Genomic DNA, 26,684 nt, shown 5'->3' with positions numbered 1-26,684 from the left:
GTACAAACTGGTTTGGTTTCGGGTGAAATACTGAGTAGAATTCTCAGAATCACAATTCCAGAAGGTTGGCCAGGACTGAGAGAGGTTACAGAGAACATTTGCCAAGATACCAGGGATGAGGTCAAGAATGAATGAATTGATGCTGTTCCTGATAAGATCAGGGAAAGAGGGACCTACTAGAGGCATTAAATGTTCTCCTTACAGTGGATAAGGAGAAACTTTCCATTTTTTGAAAAGAGCTAGATAGGAAACGAGGACAATCTCCTCTCACAATGAGTTATGTTGCTGGCATATACTACATGAAGTAGTGATGGGATCAGATCCTGTGGGAACTTTCTAAAGACAGCTGAACATATATTTGAAGTTAACTAATTTTCAGTGGTAAAAGAGCTGTGTTTTGCATCTAAATTGGACAGCTCTTTCAAAGTGCCAGCACAGGTTGAATGGGCCAAATGCCTTCTGTCCTGCAACATTCCCTGTATTCTCAGTTGACACCACACAAACACATCTTTGAAAAGAAATGCAGAAGATTTTTTTCAGAAATGCCTGGAATCTTACCCTACCCGCCTTTACAAATAGATCTGGGTATGGTCCAGTATTTTCAGAAGATAATTGAGAAAATGAACAACAAACAATTACTCAGTAAGGACTGTAACGCACTCACTTTGTGTGGGGGGATTTTCATCTCTCAACTCTTCTGGATTTTCTAAGCAAACAGAATCAAAAATACATCACAAACTGAAGATAGGATGATGATTTAAGATTACTGAGGATAGCTTTAGGTTGTTACCTGGTGGCACTGGATTATACGTTGTCTGATGCGAGGCTGTGTCTTGTGTCTCACTGTTAACTAAAGAACAAAAACAAGATTTGGAACAAACTGTGTCGTGTCCATTACAAAGAAACAACAGAAACTTGGAAGAATCAGAAAGCTAACTTTGCATGTAATCTGAAGAAGTCATTATAAAATCCCAAAATTGTACATGTACACGTAATCTTGGGTCACGTAGTGTAATAATTTATCATGAATGACTGATGACAATGAAACACTTCACTTCTGAAATGGAGCAAAACTGATACAGAATCCACCCCTTCCTCCCTATTACATTCTAATTTGTATCCGTTAATCACCAAATACCATTGCTGGTAGTCATGGAACTTAGGAATATACAAGAACAGGCTGAGGCTCTGGGAGGAAAAAAACCAGCCCTCTTTCACAGTATGCATTTTTCCAATCTTCCGGTTCTTACAAGGCTGCTAAATAGATCGTGGAATAAAATACAATTTCATATTCGACTGGAATCTTACAAAATATTTGGATCTGTAACATAAATATTGTTTCAAAGGTTTTTGCTTTCAGTTATAATATTTGGACTTATAGATATGTATTGTAGTCAGAAAAAAATGACATCATTTCTAGGATTCATCAAGGTTTGACCGTCAGCTCCACAATACCCACTAGCCCCACCACCCCGGCACCAATCCCTGCAACCGCAGGAAGTACTACCCCTGCCTCTACACCTCCCCCTCGCCTCCATCCAAGGAACCAAAAAAACCTTCCACATCAGAGGTTCACTTGCACATCCGCTAATGTGGTCTACTGCATCCACTGCTCCCAATGTGGCCTCCTCTACATCGCTGAGGGCAAGCGGAGGCTTGGAGACCATTTTGTAGAGCGCCTGTGCTCTATTCATGACAAACAACAAAACCTTCCAATCGTGAACCACTTCAACTCCCCCTCCCTGGATGACATGTCCATCCTGGGCCTCCTCCAGTGTCACAATGACGCTACCCACAAACTGGAGGAGCAGCACCTCATATTCTGCCTTGGGAGCCTACAGCCAAATGGTCTCAATGTGGACTTTACCAGTTTCAAAATCTCCCCACCTCCGGCATCATCCCATGCCCAACCTTCCCTCTCATCCCCGCCTCCTTGACCTGACACAACCTGTCTATCTTCTCTCCCACCTATCCGCTCCTTCCATCTCACTGACCAATCCCCACCACTGCCTACCTGCACTCACCTATCACCATCCCACCCACCCTCACCAGCCCCCCCCCTCTTTATTTACTTCAGAGCTCCCTTCACCCTCCCCCATTTCTGAAGAAGGGTCCTGACCCGAAACATCAACTTTCCTGCTCTTCTGGTGCTGTCTGACTTGCTGTGTTCCTCCAGCTCCACACAGTGTTATCTCTGACACCAGCATCTGCAGTTCTTACTACCTCTTCCACAGCATGTGTTTTCCAATCTTTCAGCTTTTATAAAGCTGAATAGATCATGGAACAAATATAATTTCATATTCAATAGGAGTCTTATCCAATGTCTGTAACATAAGTAGAGTTTCATACCTTAAAGGATTTTGCTTTGTTATAAATTTGGATTTATGGATGTGAATTGCACTGAGAAATAATGATTTAGTTGTTTATTTCTATGAATGATGCATCCATGTGTATCACTTACTTGACTGTACTGTTTAACTCCAGCATGTCAGATCTCTGCCCGTTTGCTAAAAGATGTGTGAGATAACCCCTATGAGGCCTATGCGGAATCACTAATTATTTTCCTTATGGAGCTCATCAAGTAGGAGTTCCCTTGGTAACAAGCAATGGCTGCCTAGCTGGAACTCCCTTCCCCTGGACTGGAGGCCTGGGTTCAAGTCCTACCTGCTCCAGAGGCATGTAATAATGTCTCTGAAGAGGCTGAGTAGAAAGATAGGTCAAATAAAAAAAGTTGTTTTTTTTTTTTTTTTTTTAAAAATTAGGGGAAAAAAGCACACTGAGGGCCCTTGTGGCTCAATGGTGGTATCCCTACCTCTGAACTAGAAAGTCCGGTTTTAAAGTCCTACCTTTTCCAGAGGTGCGTGATAACATCTCTGGACAGGTTAATTAGGCAGTGAATAAAAAATAAAGCAGACCCACCATCCCTCCACCTTGATGGTTTGCATTGCCCTTAACAGGCTTTACACAAATTATTCGATTGGAAACATGGGTGATTTACTGGTGGTGGTTAATAACAGGGAAAATATACCATGGTGATTTAGTGATGGGAAAAAAAAATTCACTTGTGTGTAATAACACCCTTGGATAAACAAAAGAAGAAAGATAAAGCAGATCCAGGGATGGGTCTGCAGAACTGTTGGTCCTGAGCTGGGACTAGCCTTTGTATGCCACGAGTAGTGTTCAATTTTGGTGTTCAGCAATAAATGATGTTCTTTTCCAGTCAGGCTTCCTGAGTTATTACAGTTGGTTAATTCATTTTGAAACAATGGCTTGATAAATTATTATTCTATAAATGTTTGTAACAATACACAAGTTTTCAGGGTCTTTCAGCATCATAATAGCCTGTGATAAAAATCATTTTTTGTGTCCTTTTGACTATTCCAAAAATATTAGTTAGCCCCAACACTACCTAGGAACATGGATGGGCTTTGTTGCAAGGTTTTCAATCATTTACTCAAAACAGTTCGAAGGTCAGACAGTCAGAAAGTGAGACAGTGAGATGGACAGCTAGAATCAGACTCCATGTTAAGCAGTGCTACTGAGAAGGCCACTACTTCAGTGTAGTTGGGGTTCAGGAAGAAGTCCCAAGAGCAGTTGGATAAAACTGTGAAGATAAGTTGCGAAAGTAGTTCTAAGAGTCAGTAGGTTCAGCTAAATGCTGGAGTTATTGGATTCTATTACAGAGCACCTTGATGATTAGATGATTCAGACAAACATTCTTCAGCAATTTGTAAATGAGAATCATTGCTAGCCAAAACTGATATAAATACTTATCTCCAAAAGGATCTCTTTAAATATTTATGCCATGGTTAATTAGTTTAACATTAAATGTTCTTCCTAGGTGTTTCTATTCTCAACAATAGCTTAATGATAGTTCAGGTTCAGATTGCTAGTCCAGTAACAAAGGATTCAGAGACGTGGGTTTAACTCCTACCATGCCCATTAGAGAGTTTAAATTTAATTAATTAAATAAATCTAGAGCATAAATGGTACCAAATGGTTTTGAAAAGAATTGCATACATTAGAGAAGGAAACTTGCCGTCTTCATCTAATCTGAACGACATCATGCTACTCTAGATTGAAAGCTGTACAGTTCATTCTCAGCCACCTCTCAAATGGTCAAGAAAGGCATTCAGTTGTTGATCACTTCCACCTTCTCAAAGTATTAGGAATGGGCACTAAGTGCTGACTTTGGCTGTAAAGCAATAACTGGACATTGCCTGGATGGGTGGGTTTTTGGTAGTACTCAGAGTTGAGGCTCAGTGTGTGAGCAAGTGAGGACGACGAATGGGCCAGCACTACTTAAAAGTAACTTCAATGTTACGTTAAGAGGAGCATTCCTGTTCCATGATTTCACATTCAAATAAGTATCTTTACCAAATTTTGATTTTGAGGATTTTTCCAGCTGCATATAGACCAACTATTTCTCCTGAATGAAGCCGAGGCTGACTGTCTTGAGGAGAATCAATATTGCAGAGGAGGCTCGAATAGACCCAACTTGCTTTATTCACCCCAGTTAAAAAGAATGTGAACAACACCTATACTAGGGCCTGGATCTTGTTTTGTGAATAAGACAGGAACTGCACCTCTGTGTTGTCTTAACTAAGAACCTACTTAAATCGATTTCATAGTAATATACAAAGACAGGAAGGGGAGCTTGTCTGGTACCCTAGCTATCACTTAATTCTCAATCTGTGGTATTTTGCTGTATGCAAGCTAATGCCACGTTTCTCTAAATTACAAGAATAACTAAGGTGCAACAGATTATTTTGAAGAATGCGAGGTTTCAGTTGACTCCTAAACATGTAATTGAGAAGCACCACAATTCTTTCATAAATATTTTGTACCTGAACTCTAACTCCACACTTACTGTTTCAGAGTATCAGATTCAAGCTTTTGTACAAGATAATTTCAAAAGAAAAGGCAGCTACAGCAATTAGCAAGAGAAAGCTATAATCCATTCTGGACTGTTCTGGGATGCAAACATTTTTTTAAGCAAAGCTGTAAAAATGAACATATTTCGAGAGAACAGGGAGAGTTTCTATGAATACTGATAACAATTGAAGGGATTATGTATCATGATGCATTCGTGTTTTCGAAGCTTTCATATGCCTTAATTTGTATGGTGTCCACGACGGCCAGCAGGTTGGTAATGCGAAGGGTGCGTGTGCGCGTGCGCATGCGCATGTGTGGGGTTAGAACAACAAAAATCAACAGAAAGGATGAAATGTGGCACCAAGTGATGACCAGCATGAGCTTTTTGAAAGTTCCAGCCACTTCACACTGATTATTTAGAATAAGACAAACAAAGGGGCACACTGAGAAATGTATATGATATTTTGTATAACTATCAATACTAAAAAGGTCATGTTCATGCATTTCCTGTCAACTTTAGCCACTTGAAATTCCCAGTGTGCCTTCTTTAAAATGAAAACCGCCCAAGTCTGTCATAACGCGATGCATCAGTACTTTCACTAGAGGTGCAGATTTTTAACAGTTCAACAAGACAGTTTCCATTATAAATTCTGTTATTCAGTTTGTAATGTAATGCAAAGAAACAGAATGGATGACTTCAGGATGGGCATGGAAATAATATCCAAATCCCAGCATTGTTTCACCCCACTTCATCTGAAGTGTCCACTCAGTCTCAATTGCCAGTATGCTCATGGCATTTCCGTGGGTGACTGATGTCCCATGCCACTGTACTTTAACATCCAAGACAAAGTGTGAAATCCAAGGTGAAGCTGGACAAGAACAAAAACAAAACTCAGATTCCCATTTTAAACCCTGCATCTAATGTACATACCTTTATGTAATCACCATAAAAGAAGAAATGTAGGTAAGCAATACATTTTATCAGAAGCATATTTTCTCTAAAGCAGTGGCTCTGGAACTGGGAGTTGAAACTAAGTATCACCACTGGTGGAAGGTGCAATTACAAGGTGATGAGGTTAAATAGGTGGTTTTCCCCAAAGTAACACAGGATTATAGTACTGACTTACTTACAAGAGTGTGTCTAGATACAAAAAAAAACTCATATGAATAGATATAAAGCCAAGTCAAAGGCAAAACATTTAAAGAGGATCAGTTTAGTCAGTAATTGCCATTTGCTTAAGGCAGAGGAGAGATGGATACCTACCCTTCTTTATGATGACCAGCCAGCCCAAGACAACGACCACAAGACAAAGAATTACAGGCAATATCAGATAAGCATAGTTACGACCATTTCCTAAAAAAAAGAAAAAACAAACTAAAGATCAGATTTTCAGGGCAAGATTAACACATTCTGTAGTATTGTTGGTCTGAATCTTCCGATGGCATTAGCGGTGAGCATTTGGACACTCATGGCATTATACATTGAAGAAAGTCCCAATCATGCATAGGAATAGTATTAGAATTTCCAATGGATACAAAATTTGACTCTTTAGCCATTCCGAAAAGCAGTCTGATGAATTAGCAACAAAGAAGAATTTGAGATAGGTGGTGGAAAAGTAAAGCTGTAAGTCGTTAACAATAATGTCGGATCTGATACCTGTGCGAACAGGTAGTGTAGCTCAGGTAGATAAGAATTAGGAGGGGCCACACAAGAACAAAAAACAACTAACTCAGATTCCCATTTTAAACCCTGCATCTAATGTGCATATCTTTATGTAATCACCATAAAAAGACAAGAAATGTAGGTAAGCAATTAATTTTATCAGAAGCATATTTTCTCTAAAGCAGTGGCTCTGGAACTGGGAGTTGAAACTAAGTATCATCACTGGTGGGAAGGTGCAATTACAAGGTGATGAGGTTAAATGGGTGATTTTCCTAAAGTAACACAGGATTATAGTATTGAACCACTTACAGTGGGCAGCATAGTGGTAATATCATTGGTCTTGTAGTCCAGAACCCTTAGAGGTCTGGGGAAAGGAGTCGATTCTCACCATGGCAGAAAGTGAATTTTGAATTCGATAAAAATCTTGAATTCAAGAAAGCTGACTTAATGATGATGATGCAATCATTGATGTCTGTTGCAAAACCCATCTAGTTCATTAATGTTCTTTAAAGGAAAAGCGTTGTCCTTATTGGTCTGGCTTACACATGACTCCTGATGGCAATGACTCTTAACTGCGTTCTGAAATGTCCCTACCAAGCCACTCAGATCCAGGGACAATTAGGGATGGGCAATTAATTATGAGTCCCAAATGCAAAGTACACATTAAATAAAGAGCTAACTGTATAAGATAGGGAACAGAAGCCATTGCAGGTGATATCTTGGTTAATGATTATTTTATTTCGTCATAGCAGTTATTAGTTAGGATTTACAGCAAAGAAACATGATAACTTATCTAATTAACTGCTCTATACTAGTTTTATGGACCACACAACTTTCCTCATCTTTTAATCACAGCTTTGGATGAACCATAGCATAAGACCATAAGATATAGGAGCAGAAATTAGGCCATTCAGCCCAGAGTCTGCTCCGCCATTCAATCATGGCTGATTGGTTCTGAGAAACTTTTCTCCCACTTTCTCCCCATAACCCTTGACAATCTATCTCCTTCTTAAACATACTCAGTGACCTGGCTTCCACAGCCTTCTGTGACAGTGAATTACATAGATTCACCACTCTCTGGGTGAAGAAGTTTCTCCTTATCTCTGTTCTAAAAGGTCTTCCCTTTACTCTAAAGGCTGTGCCCCCTCGGGTCTTAGTCTCTCCTACCAATGGAAGCATCTTCCCAACATCCACTCTGTCCAGGTCATTCAGTATTCTGTAAGTTTCAATTAGATTCCCCCCTCATCCTTCTAAACTCCAGAGTCCTCAAACATTCCTCATGTGTTAAGCTTTTCATTCCTGGGACCATTCTTGTGAACCGCCTCTGTACCCACTCCAGGGCCAGTACCTCTTTCCTGAGATATGGGGCCTAAAACTGTGCACAATACTCCAAATGTGGCCTGACTAGAGTCTTATAGAGCTTCAGAATTACATCCCTGCTTTTGTATTCAAGTCCGCTCAAAATAAATACCAAAGTTGCATTTGCCTTCCTAACTGCTGACTCAACCTGCAAGTTTACCTTGAGAGAATCCTGGACTAGAACTCCCAAGTCTCATTGCACTTCAGACTTCTGAATTTTCTCCCCATATAGAAAATAGTCTATGCTTCTCTTTTTACCAGAGTGCATGACCTCACACTTTCCCATGTTGTACTCCATCTGCCACTTCTTTGCCCACTCTCCTATCTTGTCCAAATCCTTCTGTAGCCTCCCTACCTCCTCAATACTACCTGTTCCTCCACTTCTTTGTATCATCTGCAACCGTATCCAGAATGCCCTCAGGTCCTTCACGTAGATCATTAATGTATAAAGTGAAAAGTTGTAGTCTCAACACCGACCCTTGTGGAACACCACTTGTCACTGACTGCCATCCTGAGAAGGACCCTTCTAACCCCACTCTCTGGCTGTCTGCAAGACAGTCAGTCAATCTTCTATCCAAGCTACCACCTTGCCTCCAACACCATGGGTCCTTATTTTACTCAGCAGCCCCCTGTGCGGTCTCTTGTCAAAAGCCTTCTGGAAGTCCAAGTAGATAATATCCATTGGCTCTCCTTGGTCTAACCTGCTCGTTACTTCCTCAAAAGAATTCTAACAGATTTGGAAGGCATGCCCTCCCCTTGATGAAGCCATGCTGACTTTGCCCTATTTTACCATATACTTCCAAGTATTCAGAAATCTCATCCTTCAAAACGGACTCCAAAATCTTACCCACGACTGAGGTCAGGCTAATCAGCCTGTAATTTTCAGTCTTTTGCCTTACTCCCTTGTTAAACAGGAGTGCCACATTAACGGTTTTCCAGTCCTCTGGGACCCTCCCTGACTCTAGCAATTCCTCAAAGATCACCACTATCGCCTCCGCTATCTCTTCAGCTTTTTGTTTCTATTCATTTGTGGGATGTGGGAGTTGCTGGCTGGCCAGCATTTCTTGCCTATCCCTGGTTGCCCTTGAGAAGGTGGTGGGGAGCTGCCTTCTTGAACTGCTGCAGTCGTCCTGCTGTGGGTTGACCCACAATGCTATTAGGGAGGGAATACAGGATTTTGACCTAGCGACAGTGAATGAATGGCGATATATTTCCAAGTCAGGATGGTGAGTGGCTTAGAGGTGGTGGTGTTCCCATATGTCTGATGCTCTTGTCCTTCTAGATGGATGTGATTGTAGGTTTGGAAGGTGCCGTCGGAGGATCTTTGGTGAATTTCTGCAGTGCATCTTGTAGATAGTACACCCTGCAGCTACTGAGCGTCGGTGGTGGAGGGAGTGGATGCAGTGCCAATCAAGTGGGCTGTTTTGTCCTGGATGGTGTCAAGCTTGAGTGTTGTTGGGGCTGCACTCCTCCAGGCAAGTGGGGAGTATTCCATAAAACTCCTGACTTGTTCATTGTAGATAGTGGACAGGCTTTAAGGAGTCAGGAGGCGAGTTACTCGCCGCAGTATTCCTAACTTCTGGCCTGCTCTTGTAGCCACTGTGTTAATGTGGTGAGTCCAGTCGAGTTTCTAGTCAACGGTAACCCCAAGGGTGTTGATAGTGGGGGAATTCAGTGATGGTAACTGAATGGCAAGGGATGGTGGTTAGATTGTCTTTTATTGGTGATAGGTCATAGCCTGGCATTTGTGTGGCGCTATGTCACTTGTCACTTGTCAGCCCAAGCCGGATATTGTCCAGATCTTCTTGCACGCGAAGATGGACTGCTTCAGTATCTGAGGAGTCATGAATGGTGCTGAACATTGTGCAATCATCTGTGAACGTCCCTACTTCTGACCTTATGATGGAGGGAAGGTCATTGATGAGGCAGCTGAAGATGGTTGGGCCTAGGACACTACCCTGAGAAACTCCTGCAGAGGTATCCTGGAGGCGAGATGATGGACCTCCCACAACCACGACCATCTTCCTGTGTGTCAGATATGACTCCAACTACCAGAGTGTTTGCCCCCTGATACCCATTGATTCCAGTTTTGCCAGGGCTCCTTGATGCCACACTCAGTTGAATGCAGCCTTGATATCAAGGACTGTCACTCTCACCTCTGGCATTCAGCTCTTTTGTCCATGTTTGAACCAAGGCTGTAATGAGGTCAGGAGCTGAGTGGCCCTGGTGGAACCCAAACTGGGCGTCACTGAGCAGGTGCTGCTTGATGGCACTGTTAATGACACCTTCCATCACTTTACTGATGATCGAGAGGAGGCTGATGGGGCAGTAATTGGCCAGGTTGGATTTGTTCTGCTTTTTGTGTACAGGATATACTTGGGCAATTTTCCACATTGTCAGGTAGATGCCAGTGTTGTAACTGTACTGGAACAGTTTGGCTAGGGGTGCAGCAAGTTCTGGAGCACAAGTCTTCAGTACTATTGCCGGAATGTTGTCAAGGCCCTTTGCACTAATCAGTAGCCCCAACCGTTTCTTGATATCACAGAGTGAATCAAATTGGCTGAAGACTGATATCTGTGAAGCTGGAGACCACTGGAGGAGGCCGAGATGGATCATCCGCTCGGCACTTCTGGCTGAAGATTGCTGCAAATGCTTCAGCCTTATCCTTTGCACTAATGTGCTGGGCTGTTCCATCATTGAGAATGAGGATATTTGTGGAGCCGCCTCCTCCAGGGAGTTGTCTAATTGTCCACCACCATTCATGACTGGATGTGGCAGGACTGCAGAGCTTAGATCTGATCCGTTGGTTGTGGGATTGCATAGCTCTGTCTATTACTTGCTGATTTCATTGTTTGGTGTGCAAGTAGTCCTGTTTGGTAGCTTCACCAGGTTGATACCTCATCTTCAGGTATGCCTGGTGCTGCTCATGGCATGTCCCCCTGCACTCTTCATTGAACTAGGGTTGATCCCCTGGTTTGATGGTAATGGTTGAGTGGGGGATATGCCGGGCTATGAGGCTACAGATTGTGCTGGAGTACAATTCTGCTGCTGTTAGTGGCCCACAGCGCCTCATGGATGCCCAGTGTTGAGTTGCTAGATCTGTGTGAACTCTGTCCCATTTAGCACGGTGATAGTGCCACACAACACGACGGAGGTTGTTCTCAATGTGAAGGCAGGACTTCATCTCCACAAGGACTGTACAATGGTCACTCTTACCGATACTGTCATGGACAGGTGTAACTGCAGCTGGCAGATTACTAAGGATGAGGTCTAGTATGTTTTTCCCTCACAACCTGTTGCGGACCCAGTCTAGCAGCTATGTCCTTTAGGACCCAACCAGTTCAAATCAGTGGTACTGCTGCTCAGCCACCCTTGGTGGTGGACATTGAAATTCCCCCACCCAGAGTACATTTTGTGATCTTGCCATCCTCATTGGGGAATACTGATTCATCAGCTGAGGGAGGACAGTATGTGGTAATCAGCAGGAGGTTTCCTTGCCCATGTTTAACCAGAAGCCACGAGACTTCATGGGGTCCGGAGTCAATGCTGAGGGCTCCCAAAGCAACTCCCTCCCGACTGTATATCACTGTGCCACCCCTTCTGCTGGATCGGTCCTGCTGGTGGGTCAGGCCATGTCCAGGGATGGTGACGGTGGTGTCTGGGATATTGTTTGTAAGGTATGATTCTATGAGTATGACAGGCTGTTGCTTAACTAGTCTGTGAGACAGCTCTCCCAATTTTGGCACTAACCCCCAGATGTTAGTGAGGAGGACTGTGCATGGTTGACAGGGCTGTTTCTGCCATGGTCTTTTCTGGTGCCTAGGTCGATGCCAAGTGATCCGCCCAGTTTCTGAGTGGCTTGCTAGGCCATTTCAGAGGAAAGTTGAGAGTCAACTACATTGCTGTGGGTCTGGAGTCACATGTACGCCAGACAAGATGAGGGTGGCAGATTTCCTCCTCTGAAGGGCATTAGTGAACCAAATGGATTTTTCCAACAATTGGCAATGATTTCACAGTGATCAGTAGATTCTTAATTCCAGACTTTTTTTTTTGAATTCCAATTCCACCATCTGCCATGGCAGGATTCGAACCTGGGTCCTCAGAACATCAGCTGGGTTTCTGGTTTAATCGTCTAGCGATAATGCCACTAGGCCATCGCCTAGTGCTATCTCCTTAAGAGCTCTAGGGTGTAGTCCATCTGGTCCTTCATACATTTCAGTTTTTCTAGCACTTTCTCATTGGTGATGGCCACCATACTCACCTCTGTCCCCTGACTCTCGAATTTTTGGGATATTACTCGTGTCTTCCACTGTGAAGACTGACGCAAAGTAATTATTCAGTTCCTCAGCCATTTCCTTGTTCCCAACTACAATCTCTCCAGTGTCATTTTCCAGCAGTCCAATATCCACTTTTGCCCTTGAGATCCAGAGAAACTCTTACAGTCCTCCTTTATATTACTGGCTAGCTTACCCTCATATTTAATCTTCTTCCTTCATATTTCTTTTTTTGTTGCCCGTTGTAAACTTTCCAATCCTCTGGTTTCCCACATTATATGCTTTCTCTTTTGCTTTTATGCCAGCCCTGACTTCCCTAGTCACCCATAGTTGCCTCATCGTCCCTGTACCATCCTCCTTTTCCCTAGGACAAAATTTTGCTGTGTCTCATGAATTACTCTTAGAAACTCTTTCCATTGCTGTTTCATGGTCTTTCCTGCTAGGCTCTTCTCCCAGTCAATTCTGCCCAGCTCCTCCCTCATGCCTCTCTAGTTGTCTTTATTCAGCTGTAATACCGTTACGTCTGAGTCTAGCTCCTCCCTTTCAAATTGCAGAGTAAATTCAATCATATTATGATCACTGCCTCCTAAGGGTTCCTTCACCTTAAGCTCGCTTATCAAGTCTGCCTCATTGCACATCACAAAATCCAATATTGCTTGTGCCCTCATGGGCTCCACCACAAGCTACTCCAAAAAGCCATCTCATAGAAATTCCACAAATTCTTTTCCTTGCAATCCACTACCAACCTGATTTTCCCAGTCCACCTGCATATTGAAATCCCCCATGATCAATGTAACTTTGCCTTTCTGACACACCTTTTCTATCTCCTAGTGTATCTTGCGTTCCAGCTCCAGACTACTGTTTGGAAGCCTGTATATAATTCCAACTATGGTTGTTTTACCTCTGCAGTTCCTCAACTCTACCCACACAAATTCTACACCATCTGACCCTACTTCGTTTCTTACTATTTATTTCTTACTAACAAGACAACACCACCCCTTCTGCCCATCCTTTTCAACAAGATGATGTAGATCCTTGGATATTCAGCTCCCAATCCTGATCCTCTTGCAGCCATGTCTCCGTGATGCCTTCCACATCATATGTGCCAATTTCAATCTGCGCCACAAGCTCATTTACCTTCTTTCTTATACCTTCTATTCCTTTTGTCCTCAAGTATTAATCTAGCTTCTTCTTAAATTCATCAATTTGCTCCAATTACTCCACACGGAAAGGGAATCAAAAGGTAATGGGGGAAAAAGACCTCGAAAAGGGGTAGTCCAGGGTTATCAGTTCAGCCATGATCTCTAGGAATGATGGTGCACACTCGATGGGGCTGAATGGTCTGCCTCTTCTCTTACATCTTAAGATCTCTTATGGTCCTATGTGCCGGCAGTTTCACATTTTAACCACTCTGTAGTAAAGAACTTCTCCTGAACAGATACACTTTTCCACAATTTTTCACTGAAGATATCTAAAATACTTCTCTCTCCGAATTATGCAATCAGTAATGAGCTCTATAGGGACGAAAGGCAAATCTCAAATATATCCTTATTTCAACAAAGTTCAGTAAACTGACAGCAACAGAAATGAACAGATTGTCTTGAGGAAAGACTGGATCAACCCACTTGATTTTATTAGACTTTAGAAAAGCAAGGGGTGGCTTGATTAAAATGTATAAAGATCCTGAATGATCTCGACGAGGTGGAAGAAGAAAGGATGGTTACTGTTGTGGGTATGTCTAGAACCAGGGGTCACTGTTTCAAATTAGGGGTAGCCCTTTCGAAACTAGGATGAAGAGATTTTTTCCCTCTGTGGATCATGAGACTTTGGAATCTCCTCAGAGGCAGTGAAGTCGAGGTCATTAAATAGTTTTAAGGCAAAGTAGATAGACTCCTGTTAGGTAGGAAATCAACGATTAACACAGTGGTGGATGGGAACGTGGAATTTGAAACACAAAGATGAGCCATAATCATATTGAATGTTGAAGTGGGCTCAAGGGTTTGAATGGTCAATTCTTATTTCCAATGTTCTTAGATAGGGTACATGCAATTATAATTGCAATAACATACTGACTACATGAAATGACACCATACAAAAGTAGAGGAAATTGAATTGAGTTAATCAATTTTAATATAGTCCAAGGGAACAAAACAAAGACTTCTCCTGGTGATGGATATTAACATACTTTTGTAGTAAAGTCACAAACATTTCTGTGGATGCCACCATATTAAAAGGAAACTATTTGTGAATTGTTGCAAACAAAAAAAAAAAAAAAATCACAGATTTTGGAATTCTACAAATAATAAAATGTTTTATTAATAAAAATCTCACCTGTTTCAAAGCATTTCAGCAGAAGAACAGGAACACTCTGGCTGCTGTTTTTTGGTTGTTTTGCAATACAGGTATATTCTTCAGGAAAAGAGCGAGGGTTGTTTATCATCAAAGACCTGTTTTTATCAGTTAAGACAAAGTCGTCACTGGGGATCACAGGACTATCAAGATAATTCCATTCAATGGTGATATCAGCATCATCGTTATTTATACCACAAGTGAGAGTAACAACAGAGTCATTTCCAATGCAGCTAGTTTCTGGAATTGCAAGCGGTTCTACAATTTAAAAGAAATGAAAATCAGTTAAATATTCAGTTAAGTATAATAACTTCTGTAAAATCATTGGTAAACTTCCAAATAATATTTACACTCCAGCAACCACACATTGTCATGACAACTCCAAGAAGTGCCCTTCTCACAATAATACTTTTTTTAAAAAACACGAATTCATGTTATGTGGGTACTGCTAGCTGATTGCCCATCCTAGTTGTTCAAGGTGGCGGTGGGGAGCTGCCTTCCTGAAAATGGTGGGGAAGGAAATGAATGTTTACAGCTATGGTGTCAAACAAGCGAGCTGCTTAATCCTGAATGGTGTCAAGCTTCGAGTGCTGCTGGAGCTACACTCAACCAGGCAAATGGGGAGTATTCTATCACACTTCTGATGTGTTCTGTGCAAAAAAAAAAAAAATAGACAGGCTTTGGGAGAGTCAGGAGCTAAGTTAGTCATTGTAGAATTCCTAATATCTGACCTGCTCATGTATTTATATGGATAATCAACTTCTGTGTTTGGTCATTGGTAGCCCCCAGATGTTGGTAGTGGGGGATTCAGCAGCAGTAATGTCATTGAATATCAAGAGGTGATGATTAGATTCTCTTTTTTGGGAAATAGTTACAGTTGGCATTTGTGTGGCACAAACTGTACTTGCCACTTGTCAGCCAAAGCTGGACATTGTCCAGGTCATGCTGCATATGGAATGGATTTCTTCAGTATCTAGTGTCAGAATGCTGTCAGGGTCTATGGCCCTTGTAGTACCTAGTATCTTCAACTATTTCCTAATATCGCCTAAAGTGAACTGAACTAGCTGAATAATGGCATCTGAGGCTGCAGACCTGCTGAGGGGGCCAAGATGGTCTACCTTGATTTCCTACAGAAAAGGATTGAGGGATGACATTCCGACAATTCACTTTCTAGAGGTTTCATCTCTTCAGCTGGATGAGCTGAACTTAGTGAGCAGAATATTGATTGTTGAGGACAACATTAGTAGGAGATCTGTTAAACAATCAAGGTGACTAAAGATTCTGGAAAAGTAGAAGACAGACAACAAGATGACAATACAGGGATTATGAGGAAAACATTTTGGAAGAAAGAGACAATGAATGGAAGCAGATCCCAAAAAGATGCTCGAAAGAGTGAATAGCATGAAGACAGGTTGATGTACTAGATGCCGCATTTTCATAGGGACGGTTAATTCAGAAACGGTGTTCCTGGAGGTTGCCTCGGAATCTGGACACTTGTGGGAAAGAGAAACACAGTAACTGGCGGGTAACAGCCCATTAAGGTTTTTCAGGAGTTTGAGCACAGCTGTTGTGTTCACTACTGTGCTAAACTAAGTTCCTACTGTAAGGACTACATATGATTTTTTTTGTAGTGATAACTGGAAAATGGATGTTTGAACTGCTTTATTGCACAGAATTAACTGTATTTTCATTGCACCTTGAAGGAAAAAAACTGGACCCATGTGGTCACAAATTGGTTACACGAGCATTTTTTTCAAGAAACTGGAACTAACACTTTTGAGACACAAGCTGACATCAGGTATCTTTTGGGTGAAAAGAAGTGACATAGCAACAGCTTCTGAATTGATTTTAATGATCAGTTTATCACAGAATGGAGAGGAGAGAGGGTAGTCGGGCTCCCAGATTCTTCCGGGTGGTACTACTTTTCCACTCTCAAAATCTCTTCAAAAGGAAGAAAACTATCTAAAGGCAAAGTCAAAAGTCACACGACACCAGATTTTGGTTCAACAGGTTTATTTGAAATCACAAACTTTCTCAGCACTGCTCCTCCGTCAGGCGAAGTGATAAAGGAGCAGCACTCTGAAAACTTGTAATTTCAAATAAACGTGTTGGATTAAAACCTGTTGTCGTATGACTTCCGACTTTGTCCACCCATCATATCTCAAGTCAAGACCGAGGTCCAGCTGAGTGGCTATTAAAAATTGAGTATTGCTGTGGTCGACAGCAGGATATCACCACCAATACCAAATTCAAACTGAGAAAAATCACCTCATTTTGCTTTATGGTTTGGCCTCTGGATCCATTGACTTTTGTTTGGAGATTATAGGAGAAAAAACACCAATAAACTGATCCAAGGCAATGATTAGGCCATAGTTGATATAACATGTTCAGTTTCAGGTGCCCTATTAGAAAAACGATAAAAATTATATAGCACAGAACATGAGGATAGAGCATGTGATGGGAAATTATTATAAAGGAGACACTTCAGATTCTGGGACTATTTTTACTGGAGAAGGATCAGTCAGAATTTCAAAGAAGCTTTTAGTGCATGAAGGATTTTGACAGAGTCAACAGGAAAAGTGCATTTTCTCTCACTGGGAGGAGGGACATGCCAAGTAATAAAAGGCTTACAATTTCCCAATCACTAAAAGAATTCCGGGAGCCACGGTGACTGATTGGCACAACCACTGCCCAAAATAAAAAGTTACTTGTTGATTCAACTGAATTTAAGGAAGAAGTGGGCATTTACCTGGCGTAAGAAACATAGGGACCTGCCTCAGTTATTCTCAGATACAGCAGCAATAGTTAGTTACCCAGGTGTCTGAAAATCTTATTTTTAGGGGTGCAACAAGTTTCCCCAAATAATCTTAATTGGGTGTTTGTACTGGATGTAGCAAGCAATAGACCATCATAATACTTACCAAGCACTTTTAGGAAGAATTCTTTTTTTGTAATTGTTCCATTAGAAAATATGAAATCTAGTGTGTAACTTCCAGTATCATTCTTCTGTAATCTCTGTATCAAAACACTCTTGCCTGTAAAATTAATGTTCTGCGAAAATGCGCCAAAATAAGTTGTACCGCCGTCTTCCCATTCAAATACTTTGCGGTTATTGAGCTTGAACACAATTTCAGATACATCAGTGGGTTTTGACAAAGGGACAGATACAAAATCGTTCAAGAATCCATAGATGGTTTCAATGTCTCTTGTGCTACATTTAGAAACTGGAAGAAAAGAAAATGTGAACAATTATATTAAAAATGCATTTATAAAAATAAGTTGTCACTAAACCTTGGATAACAGGGGAAATTATCAGCTTAGTCAAAAAAAAAGGGAAGCATACCCAACGTCTAGGTAACTAAAAACAGATGAAAATCCTTGAAGAATACAGAGAAAGTAGGAAGCAGCTCAATCAGGAAGTCAGGAGGGCTAAAAGGGGCTATGAAATGTCCTTGGCTAGCAGTGTTCAGGAGAATACCAAGCTATTTTATACATACAATAGAAACAAAGGGGTAGCTAGGGAAAGAATAGGCCCACTCAACAATAGAAGAGAGAGGTTATGTGTGGAGCCAGAGGACATGGGTGAGATCCTTAATGAATACTTTGCCTTGGTATTCAAAGATGGTTGCGTAGGTCATCATAATGAGGAGGAAGTGTTGGGTCTGTTGAAATTAAGGTAGACAAATTCTCAAGGCCAGACAGGATCTATCCCAGGGTATTGTGGGGGGCAAGGGAGGAAATAGCTGGGGCCTTTACAGATATCTTTGCAACCTCTTTAGCCTCAGGTGAGGTTCTAGAGGACTGGAGAATGGCCAATGTTGTTCCTTTATTTAAGGAATAGAAACCGAGGTAATCCAGATAATTACAGGCCCGTGAGACTGTAGTGGTGGGGAAGCTGTTGGAGAAGATACTGACAGACAGGATTTATTTACATTTGAAAGTGACTGAACTTGTTAGTGATGGGTGGCATGGATGTGTGGGGAAGGTCATGTCTCACCAATTCATTTGAGTTTTGCGAGATGGTGACAAGAATGAATTGATGAGGCAAGGGCAGTGGATGTTGTCTACATGGACTTTAATGAGGCATTTGACAAGGTACTTCGTGGCAGGCTGGTACAGAAGGTAGATCCAGGGTGAGCTGGCTAGATGGATAAAACTGGCTTAAGTCATAGAAGGCAGGAGGTAGCAGTGGAGGGGTGCTTTCCAGAATGGAGATCAGTAACTAGTGGTGTTCCGCAGGGATCAGTGCTGGGACCTTTGTTGTTTGTAATACGTATATATTGTATAAAAATGATGTGGACGAAAATGCATATGGTCTAATTAGTAAGTTTGTGGATGAGAACTGTCAAAGGATATAGGGAGATATAGATAGACTGCAGATTTGGGCAGAGAAATGGCAGATGGAAGTTTAATCCTGACAAATGCGAGGCAATGCATTTTGCAAATTCAAATTCAGCTGTAAATTTTACAATAAATGGCAGAGTGCCTTGATTGAGCGTTGCATACAGCCTTTTGCTGAGTCTATCAGGAACAATGCAAGCCAGGGAGTTGTGATGAGCCTAGGCAGTAGAAACTTGCAGGTCAAGGCTTCTCTGTACATGATGATTTTGACTTTTTCTGTTTGGACCCACTATCAGCATGCAGACTCATAAGCATCTGTGATCAGTTCAAGCTGATATTTGTCGGGGGTGGGAACATTAGAGAATACATCCAGTCTCATTCTAATGGTGATCTTTGTATACATCGGCATCAAGCTGTGCATAGGCCCTCTCTACTCAAACACCAATTTTCACTACATACTGAGGTTCTAACAGTCCCCAGTTTTGCAACGGATGTGTCTGGTGAAGTGGTGAAGAGACCATTGCACATCTCCTTGTGGAACATGAGATAAAGTGTGGAGCTGGAGGAACAGAGCAGGCCAGGCAAAGGAGCAGGAAAGCTGATGTTTTGGGTCAGGACCCTTCTTTAGAAAATTGTGGAACATGCTTTTGCAATGAAGGTGTGAATGAGATGCAGTCATTTTGTCATGGTTCATCCTGGCAGCTCCATGACGCTACAGGCGTGTTCTAGTGACACACACCAAGACAAATATTAACTGTGCTTGGTGGACCATCAACTTGGTGAAAGATACTCTTTGGCCTGCCTGAATCTTGTTGGTCTTCCAGTGCAGAGACCTAACATCCATCAAGTTTACACACTGGCACATTCTAAGGTCCAGCACTAAAAGGTAACGGTAAAGTCACCATAGTCTTACCAGACCATTGGCTGCTCTCTCATTAGAAAGATAGAGCTGGTGAGGGTTAAACCAGAGAGTCATCATGCTTCCGTCAAGGAGGGAGTTTGTGGAGAGTCCTTCATGGTAACCTCAGCCTGTGCAGGAATTGATCCCATACTGTTAGTTGGCTGGATGGCTGGGTTGTGATGCAAAATGACACCGAGCTCACTGATCCCCTGGTCCATTGAGAGTGGGACAGTTGCCACTAAGGTCTAGTTGGGAAAGGCCACATTCTAAGATCTTTCTACCATCATACACAGGGGATCTCGTTAGTGCACTCCTTGAAGCTTCTATGGAAATGTAAATAGTTTCTTGCCATATTTAATAAATGTTACATATTACATTACATTTGGATTGAGCCACCTAGCATTGCAAACACTCAAATGAGGAACACCATAGTTTTACAGTATTTTCGACCATGTCTAAAGTGAAAGTAATGTACTTTAGATAATTTATGAAAAATGTATATTTTTGCAAAAAAATTTATGCCTATATTCTCAGGAATTTAGAAGAATGAGACGTGATCTCAGAGACATACAAGATACACGGAGAATGCTTCTGCTGGTCTGGGAACCCAAAACACAGGGGGTACAACTCAGGATAAGGAACTGATCAATGAGAACCATGATGAGGAGAAACTGTTTCAGTCAAAGCACTGTGAATCTTTGGAATTCTCTACGCGAGAAGGATGTGGATACTGCATGGCTGAATGCATTTAAAGCTGGGTCAGATCTGCAATCCAGGATCAGCCATGAATGTCCTGAATGGTGAAGTTGACTCAACAGGCCATGTAGTCCAAGCCTACTCCTATTTAGTGTGTTCTGGAAGAACATTTTGTTCCATTGTTCAACACTTACAAACCAAAGAACTGAAAATCTGCTCCAGATCTCAAATATATCAAGGTGGGGTAAGTTCCCCCAAAACACAAGCTATAACAATTTGGTTACTCCCCGCTCCGTAAACAATACGCTCATTTGTGCATTTAAAAAAAACATTGGTCCACCCCTTAAAAGCAGTGGAAAAACCCATTTTATTCAAAAAGCATTGCTTTGCACATCACCAAATTGACTTAGTATATGAGCAACAGTCTTTGCTCCTTCACATTTGTGTTATGAAATTTCCCCAAAATTTCCCCGAGGACTCTGTAGCCCAACGTACATGCACTCAGAAGAGCAACTGTACAGCTGCCGGGTGGGTGGAAGAGAAGCAGAAATACTCAAGATAGAATCAGAGCTCGTGCTGATCCCAGCCATGTGTATGCTGGATAGTAACCCAAAAAAAATCGAGAATGCTCCAAAGCAAATGGAGGCCGAGATCATTTGCAATAGCTAAATTTATCAAGGACATGCTCTGTGTTAAAGGCTCACTATCATAGCAGCTGACATGCTGCTGAGACAACAAGGTGCAGGGCTGGATGAACACAGCAGGCCAAGCAGCATCATAGGAGCAGAGAGGCTGACGTTTCGGGCCTAGACCCTTCATCAGAAAAGGGGGAGGGGAAGGGGGTTCTGAAATAAATAGGGAGAGAGAGTGGGAGGCGGATAGAAGATGGATAGAGGAGAAGATAGGTGGAGAGGAAACAAACAGGTCGAAGAGGCGGGGATGGGGCCAGTAAAGGTGAGTGTAGGTGGGGAGTTAGGGAGGGGATAGGTCAGTCCAGGGGGCGGGATGAGGTTAGTCGGTAGGAGATGGAGGTGCGGCTTGAGGTGGGAGGAGGGGATAGGTGGGAGGAAGAACAGGTTAGGGAGGCAGGGACGAGCTGGACTGGTTTTGGGATGCGGTAGGGGGAGGGGAGATTTTGAAGCTTGTGAAATCCACATTGATACCATTGGGCTGCAGGGTTCCCAAGCGGAATATGAGTTGCTGTTCCTGCAACCTTCGGGTGGCATCGTTGTGGCACTGCAGGAGGCCCAGGATGGACATGTCGTCTGAGGAATGGGAGGGGGAGTTGAAATGGTTCGCGACTGGGAGGTGCAGTTGTTTATTGCGAACCGAGCGTAGGTGTTCTGCAAAGCCTGGTTTAACTTAAGCTAGTAAAGAAATTGTATTATCAATTTCTTGTAAATGTGACCAATGGTGCTGGTAGCAGCCACACTTACAGAATATTCAAGTAAACAGTGCTCACAATAATAATTTCATTGCCCAATTTAGCTTCAGAGACCATATCCTCTCCCTCAGAATGACCATCCATTTTCATCTTTGTAACACTGTCCATCTCAGAACTGGTCTCTAATATGGTCATATATAGCTTTGTCACCAGTCTCAACTACTCCAGGCATTCTCTTTTCTGCAAGTTCACCCGTCAAGAACCCCAATTTGTACAAATTCTGTAACATGCCAAGACTCATTCAGTTAAAACTCTTTTCTTTACTAATTGATATCAGCTCTTCACTCCTCCCCATACACATTAAATTTAAATTCCTTATTTTTATTTTTATTGATACAAGCATGAAACAACACTGGGTCGGAAACACTGACTTCACCCCATCCCATCTATACAACTGACTATAATCCTTTATCCCACCTACTGAACAATCTAAATCCTTTGTTATACACTTGCCATGCATCTTGCTTCCCAAAACCTCCGTGAAACTTCATCCAATCAGCTATTTGTAACATTCTTTCTGGAATCCTTCAGAAAGAAAGAACAGTCGATCATTAAACTCCTCAAGCCCACTCAGCCATTCAATGAAATCATAGCTGATCTTTTATCTCAACACATTTTCCTGCACCATCTCCATATGCCTTGATATTTTAATATCTAGAAATCTGTTGATCTCTATCTTGAACTTACTCAACAACTAAATTTCCAAAGCGCTCCGGACTGAAGAAATTCATCCTCATCTCAGTCTTAAAAATGGCCTAAACTTTATTCTGAAACTCTGTCCTGTGGATCTAAAGCCTTCAGCCAGGAAAAACATCCTTCCTGCATCTACCCTGTCAACCCTCAGAAAAGCTTTCGTTGTATAAAGGTAATCACTTATTTTTGATTTAAACTACAAGCGAACATAGAACATAGGGCCTGTACTGTGCTGTACTGTTCTTCGGCCCACGATGTTGTGCCGAACTTTTACCCGAAACCTAAGGTCTATCTAACCTCCACCGCTACCTTAGATAGGCATATGGATGATAGTATAATAGCCGCTTAAATGCCCCTAATGAGGCTGAATCCACTACCCTCTCCGGCAATGCATTCCATGCCTCTACCACTCTCCGAGTAAAGAATCTACCTCTGACGGCTCCCTGATATCTACCTCCTTTCACTTTAAAACTATGTCCCCTCGTAAAAGCTACCTCAACCCGAGGAAAAAGTCTCTGGCTGTCTACTCTATCTATATCTCTGATCATCTTGTACACCTCTATCAAGTCACCTCTCATCCTTCGTCATTCTAAAGAGAAAAGCCTTAGCTCTCTCAACTTTTCCTTGTAAGACTTCCCTCCATTCCAGGCAACATCCTGGTAAATCTCCTCTGCACTTTTTCCAACGCTTCCACATATTTCCTGTAATGAGGTGACCAGAACTGGACACAATACTCCAGATGTGGCCTAACCAGGCTTTTGTATAGCTGAAGCATAACTTCACAGCTCTTGAAGTCAATCCCTCTATTAATGAAAGCTAACACACCATACGCCTTCGTAACAACTCTATCCACCTGGGTGGCAGCTTTCAGGGAGCTGTGAACATGAACCCCAAGATTCCTCTGCTCCTCCACACTGCCAAGAATCTTTCCGTTAACCCTGTATTCTGCTTTCAAGTTTGTCCTTCCAAAATGAATCACCTCATACTTTTCAGGGTTAAACTGCATCTGCCACTTCTCAGCCCAGCTCTGCATTCTGTCAATGTGCCTTTGTAACCTAGAACAGCCCTCCGCACTGTCCACAACGTGACCCACCTTCGTATCGTCCGCGAACTTGCTAATCCACCCTTCCACCCCTTCAGCCAAATCATTTACAAAAAATCACAAATAGAAGAGGACCCAGAACAGATCCTTGTGGTACACCACTCGTAACTGAGCACCATGTTGAATACTTAAGGCCCAGTCTATCTAATATTTCTTCACAGAACAATCCCTCCATCCCAGGAATTAGTTTGGTGAGGTTTAAATGTACTCCCTCTATGGCCAGTCTATTTTCCTTGCGAGGAGGCAAGATCAATTTAAAAAAAAAAAAAAACTCATTCATTGGATGTGGGCCATCCCTAGTTGCCCAAGGGCAGTTCAGAGTCAACATTGCTGTGGGTCTGGAGTCACATGTAGGCCAGACCTGGTAAGGGCAGATTTCCTTCCCTAAAGGAGATTAGTAAACCATTAGACCATAAGAAATAGGAGCAGAAATTAAGCCATTCTGCCCATACAGTCTGCTCCGCCATTCAATCATGGCTGATAACTTTCTCAACCCCATGCTCCCGCTTTCCCCCTGTAACCTTTGAACTCTTGACAATCAAGGACCTATCTATCTCGGTGTTAAATATACTCAATGACCTGGCCTCTACAGCCTTCTGTGGTAACAAATTCCCCAGATTCACCACTCTCTGGCTGAAAAAGTTTCTCCTCATCTCTGTTCTAAAGCATCTTCTTTTCACTCCAAGGCTGTGCCTTTGGATCCTAGTCTCTCCTGCTCTTCCCGATGTCCACTCTGTCCAGGAGATTCAGTATTCTATAAGTTTCAATTAGATCCCCCTTCATTCTACTAAACTCCATCGGGTATAGACCCAGAGTCCTCAAATGTTCTTTGTATGTTAAGCCTTTTGTTCCTGGGGTCTTTCTCGTGAATCTCCTCTGTACCCGCTCCAGGGCCAGTATATCCTTCCTGAGGTACGGAGCCCAAAATTGCTCACAATATTCTAAATGTGGTCTGACCAGAGCCTTATAAAGCCTCAGAAGTACATCCCTGCTTTTATAATTCTAGTCCCCTCAAAATAAATGCCAACATTGTATTTGCCTTCCTAATGACCAACTCGACCTGCAGGTTTGCCTTAAGAGAATCCTGGACGAGGACTCCCAAATCTCTTTATACTTCAGATTTTTGAATTTTATCTCCTTTACAAAACAGTCTATGCCTTTGTTCTTTCAGCCATAGTGCATGACCTCACACTATCCCACGTTGTACTCCATCTGCTACTTCATTGTCGACTCTCCCAACCTGTCTAAATCCTTCTGCAGCCTCCCTGCCTCCTCAATACCTGCGGGCGGCACGGTGGCACAGTGGTTAGCACTGCTGCCTCACAGCACCAGGGACCCAGGTTCGATTCTAGCCTCGGGTGTCTGTCTGTGGAGTTTGCACATTCTCCCAGTGTCTGCGTGGGTTTCCTCCGGGTGCTCCGGTTTCCTCCCACAGTCCAAAGATGTGCAGGTTAGGTGGATTGCCCATAGTGTTCAGGGATGTGTAGCTTAGGTGGGTTATAGGGGGATGGGTCTGGGTGGGATGCACTGAGGTTTGGTGTGGACTTGTTGGGCCGAAGGGCCCGTTTCCACACTGTAGGGATTCTATGGTTCTAACAATACCACCTGTCCTTCCACCTTTGTATCATCTGAAAACTTAGCCAGAATGCCCTCCGTTCCTTCATGTAGATCATTAATGTATAAAATGAAAAATTGTGGTCCAACACTGATCCTTGCAGAACACCATGAGTCACTGGCTGCCATCCTGAGAAGGACCCTTTTATCCCTTCTCTCTGCTTTCTATCAGATAGCCAATTTTCTATCCGTGCTAATGATTTGCTTCTAACATCCTGGGCTCTTATCTTACCTAGCAGGCCCCTATGCAGCAACTTGTCAAAGGCCTTCTGAAAGTCCAAGTAGATAACATCCATTGGCTCTCCTTGGTCTAACCTGCTCATTACTTCCTCAAAAGAATTCTAACAGATTTGGCAGGCAAATGATGGAACCATGCTAACTTTGTCCTATTTTACTATGCACTTCCAAGTATTCAGAAATCTCATCCTTCACAATGACTCCAAAATTCTACCAATGACCGAGGTCAGGCAAATCAGCCTATAATTTCCCGTTGTTTGCCTTACTCCCTTTTTAAACAGGGGTGTCACGTTAGCGATTTTCCAGTCATCTGGGATCCTCCTTGACTCCAGTGATTCCTGAAAGATCACCACTAATGCCTCCACTATCTCTTCAGCTATTTCCTTCAGAACTCTGGGGTGCAGACCACCTGGACATGATGACTTACCCACCTTCATATCTTTCAGTTTTTCTAGCACCCTCTCCATGGTGATGACCACCATACTCACCTCTGTACCCAAACTTCCTGGAATTTTTGGGATGTTCCTCATTGCATCAGCCTTCACAGTGGAAGGCTGATGCAAAGTACTTATCCTGTTCCTCAACCATTTCTTTGTTCCTTATTACTTCTCCAGAGTCATTTTCCAGTGGATCAAAGTCCACTTAGCCTCTCTTTTGCCCTTTATATATCTAAAGAAACTCTTGCAATCTTCTTTTATATTACCGGCTAGTTTACCCTCATTTATAACCTCCCTCCTTATTTCTTTCTCGTTGTCCTCTATTGGTCTTTGTAGGCTTCCCATTGCCCTTTGCTGCATTATGTGCTTTGACTTTTGCTTTTATGATGTCCCTGACTTCTACTGTCAGCAATGGTTGCCTCCGCCTCCCTTTACTATGTTTCCTTTTCCTAGGAATGAATTTTTGCTGTGTCTCCAGAATTACTTCCAGAAACTCCTGCCATCGCTGTTCCACTGTCTTTCCTGCTAGACTCCTCTCCCAGTCAATTCCACCCAGCTCCTCTCTCATGCCTCTGTAGTTGCCTTTATTCAACTGTAATACCATTACATCTGATTCTAGCTTCTCCCTCTCAAATTGCAGAGTAAATTCAACCATTACGGTCACTGCCTCCTAAGGGTTCCTTCACCTTCAGCTCCCTT

General features: G+C 42.5%; 1 protein-coding gene across 3 annotated transcripts in view; it reads right to left on the bottom strand.

Annotated features, from left to right (window-relative positions):
- LOC109936276 overlaps positions 1–26,684 on the bottom strand; it is a 47,278-nt gene that overhangs the window by 8,557 nt on the left and 12,037 nt on the right. For 2 of the 3 annotated variants that reach the window (XM_048603118.1, XM_048603117.1), the window contains exons 2-6: positions 17,442–17,744; positions 14,503–14,778; positions 6,140–6,229; positions 791–850; positions 665–706 (exon numbers count right to left, since the gene is read on the bottom strand). In XM_048603118.1, the coding sequence (XP_048459075.1) occupies positions 665–706; positions 791–850; positions 6,140–6,229; positions 14,503–14,778; positions 17,442–17,744 (771 nt within the window). The remainder of the gene's footprint in view (positions 1–664; positions 707–790; positions 851–6,139; positions 6,230–14,502; positions 14,779–17,441; positions 17,745–26,684) is intronic. The other variant, XM_048603119.1, reaches the window with a different exon arrangement.

The sequence above is a fragment of the Rhincodon typus genome, chromosome 11 (assembly GCF_021869965.1).
Source record: "Rhincodon typus isolate 14 chromosome 11, sRhiTyp1.1, whole genome shotgun sequence".
Taxonomy (NCBI): domain Eukaryota; kingdom Metazoa; phylum Chordata; class Chondrichthyes; order Orectolobiformes; family Rhincodontidae; genus Rhincodon; species Rhincodon typus.
This window is presented reverse-complemented; position numbering and strand designations above follow the sequence as displayed.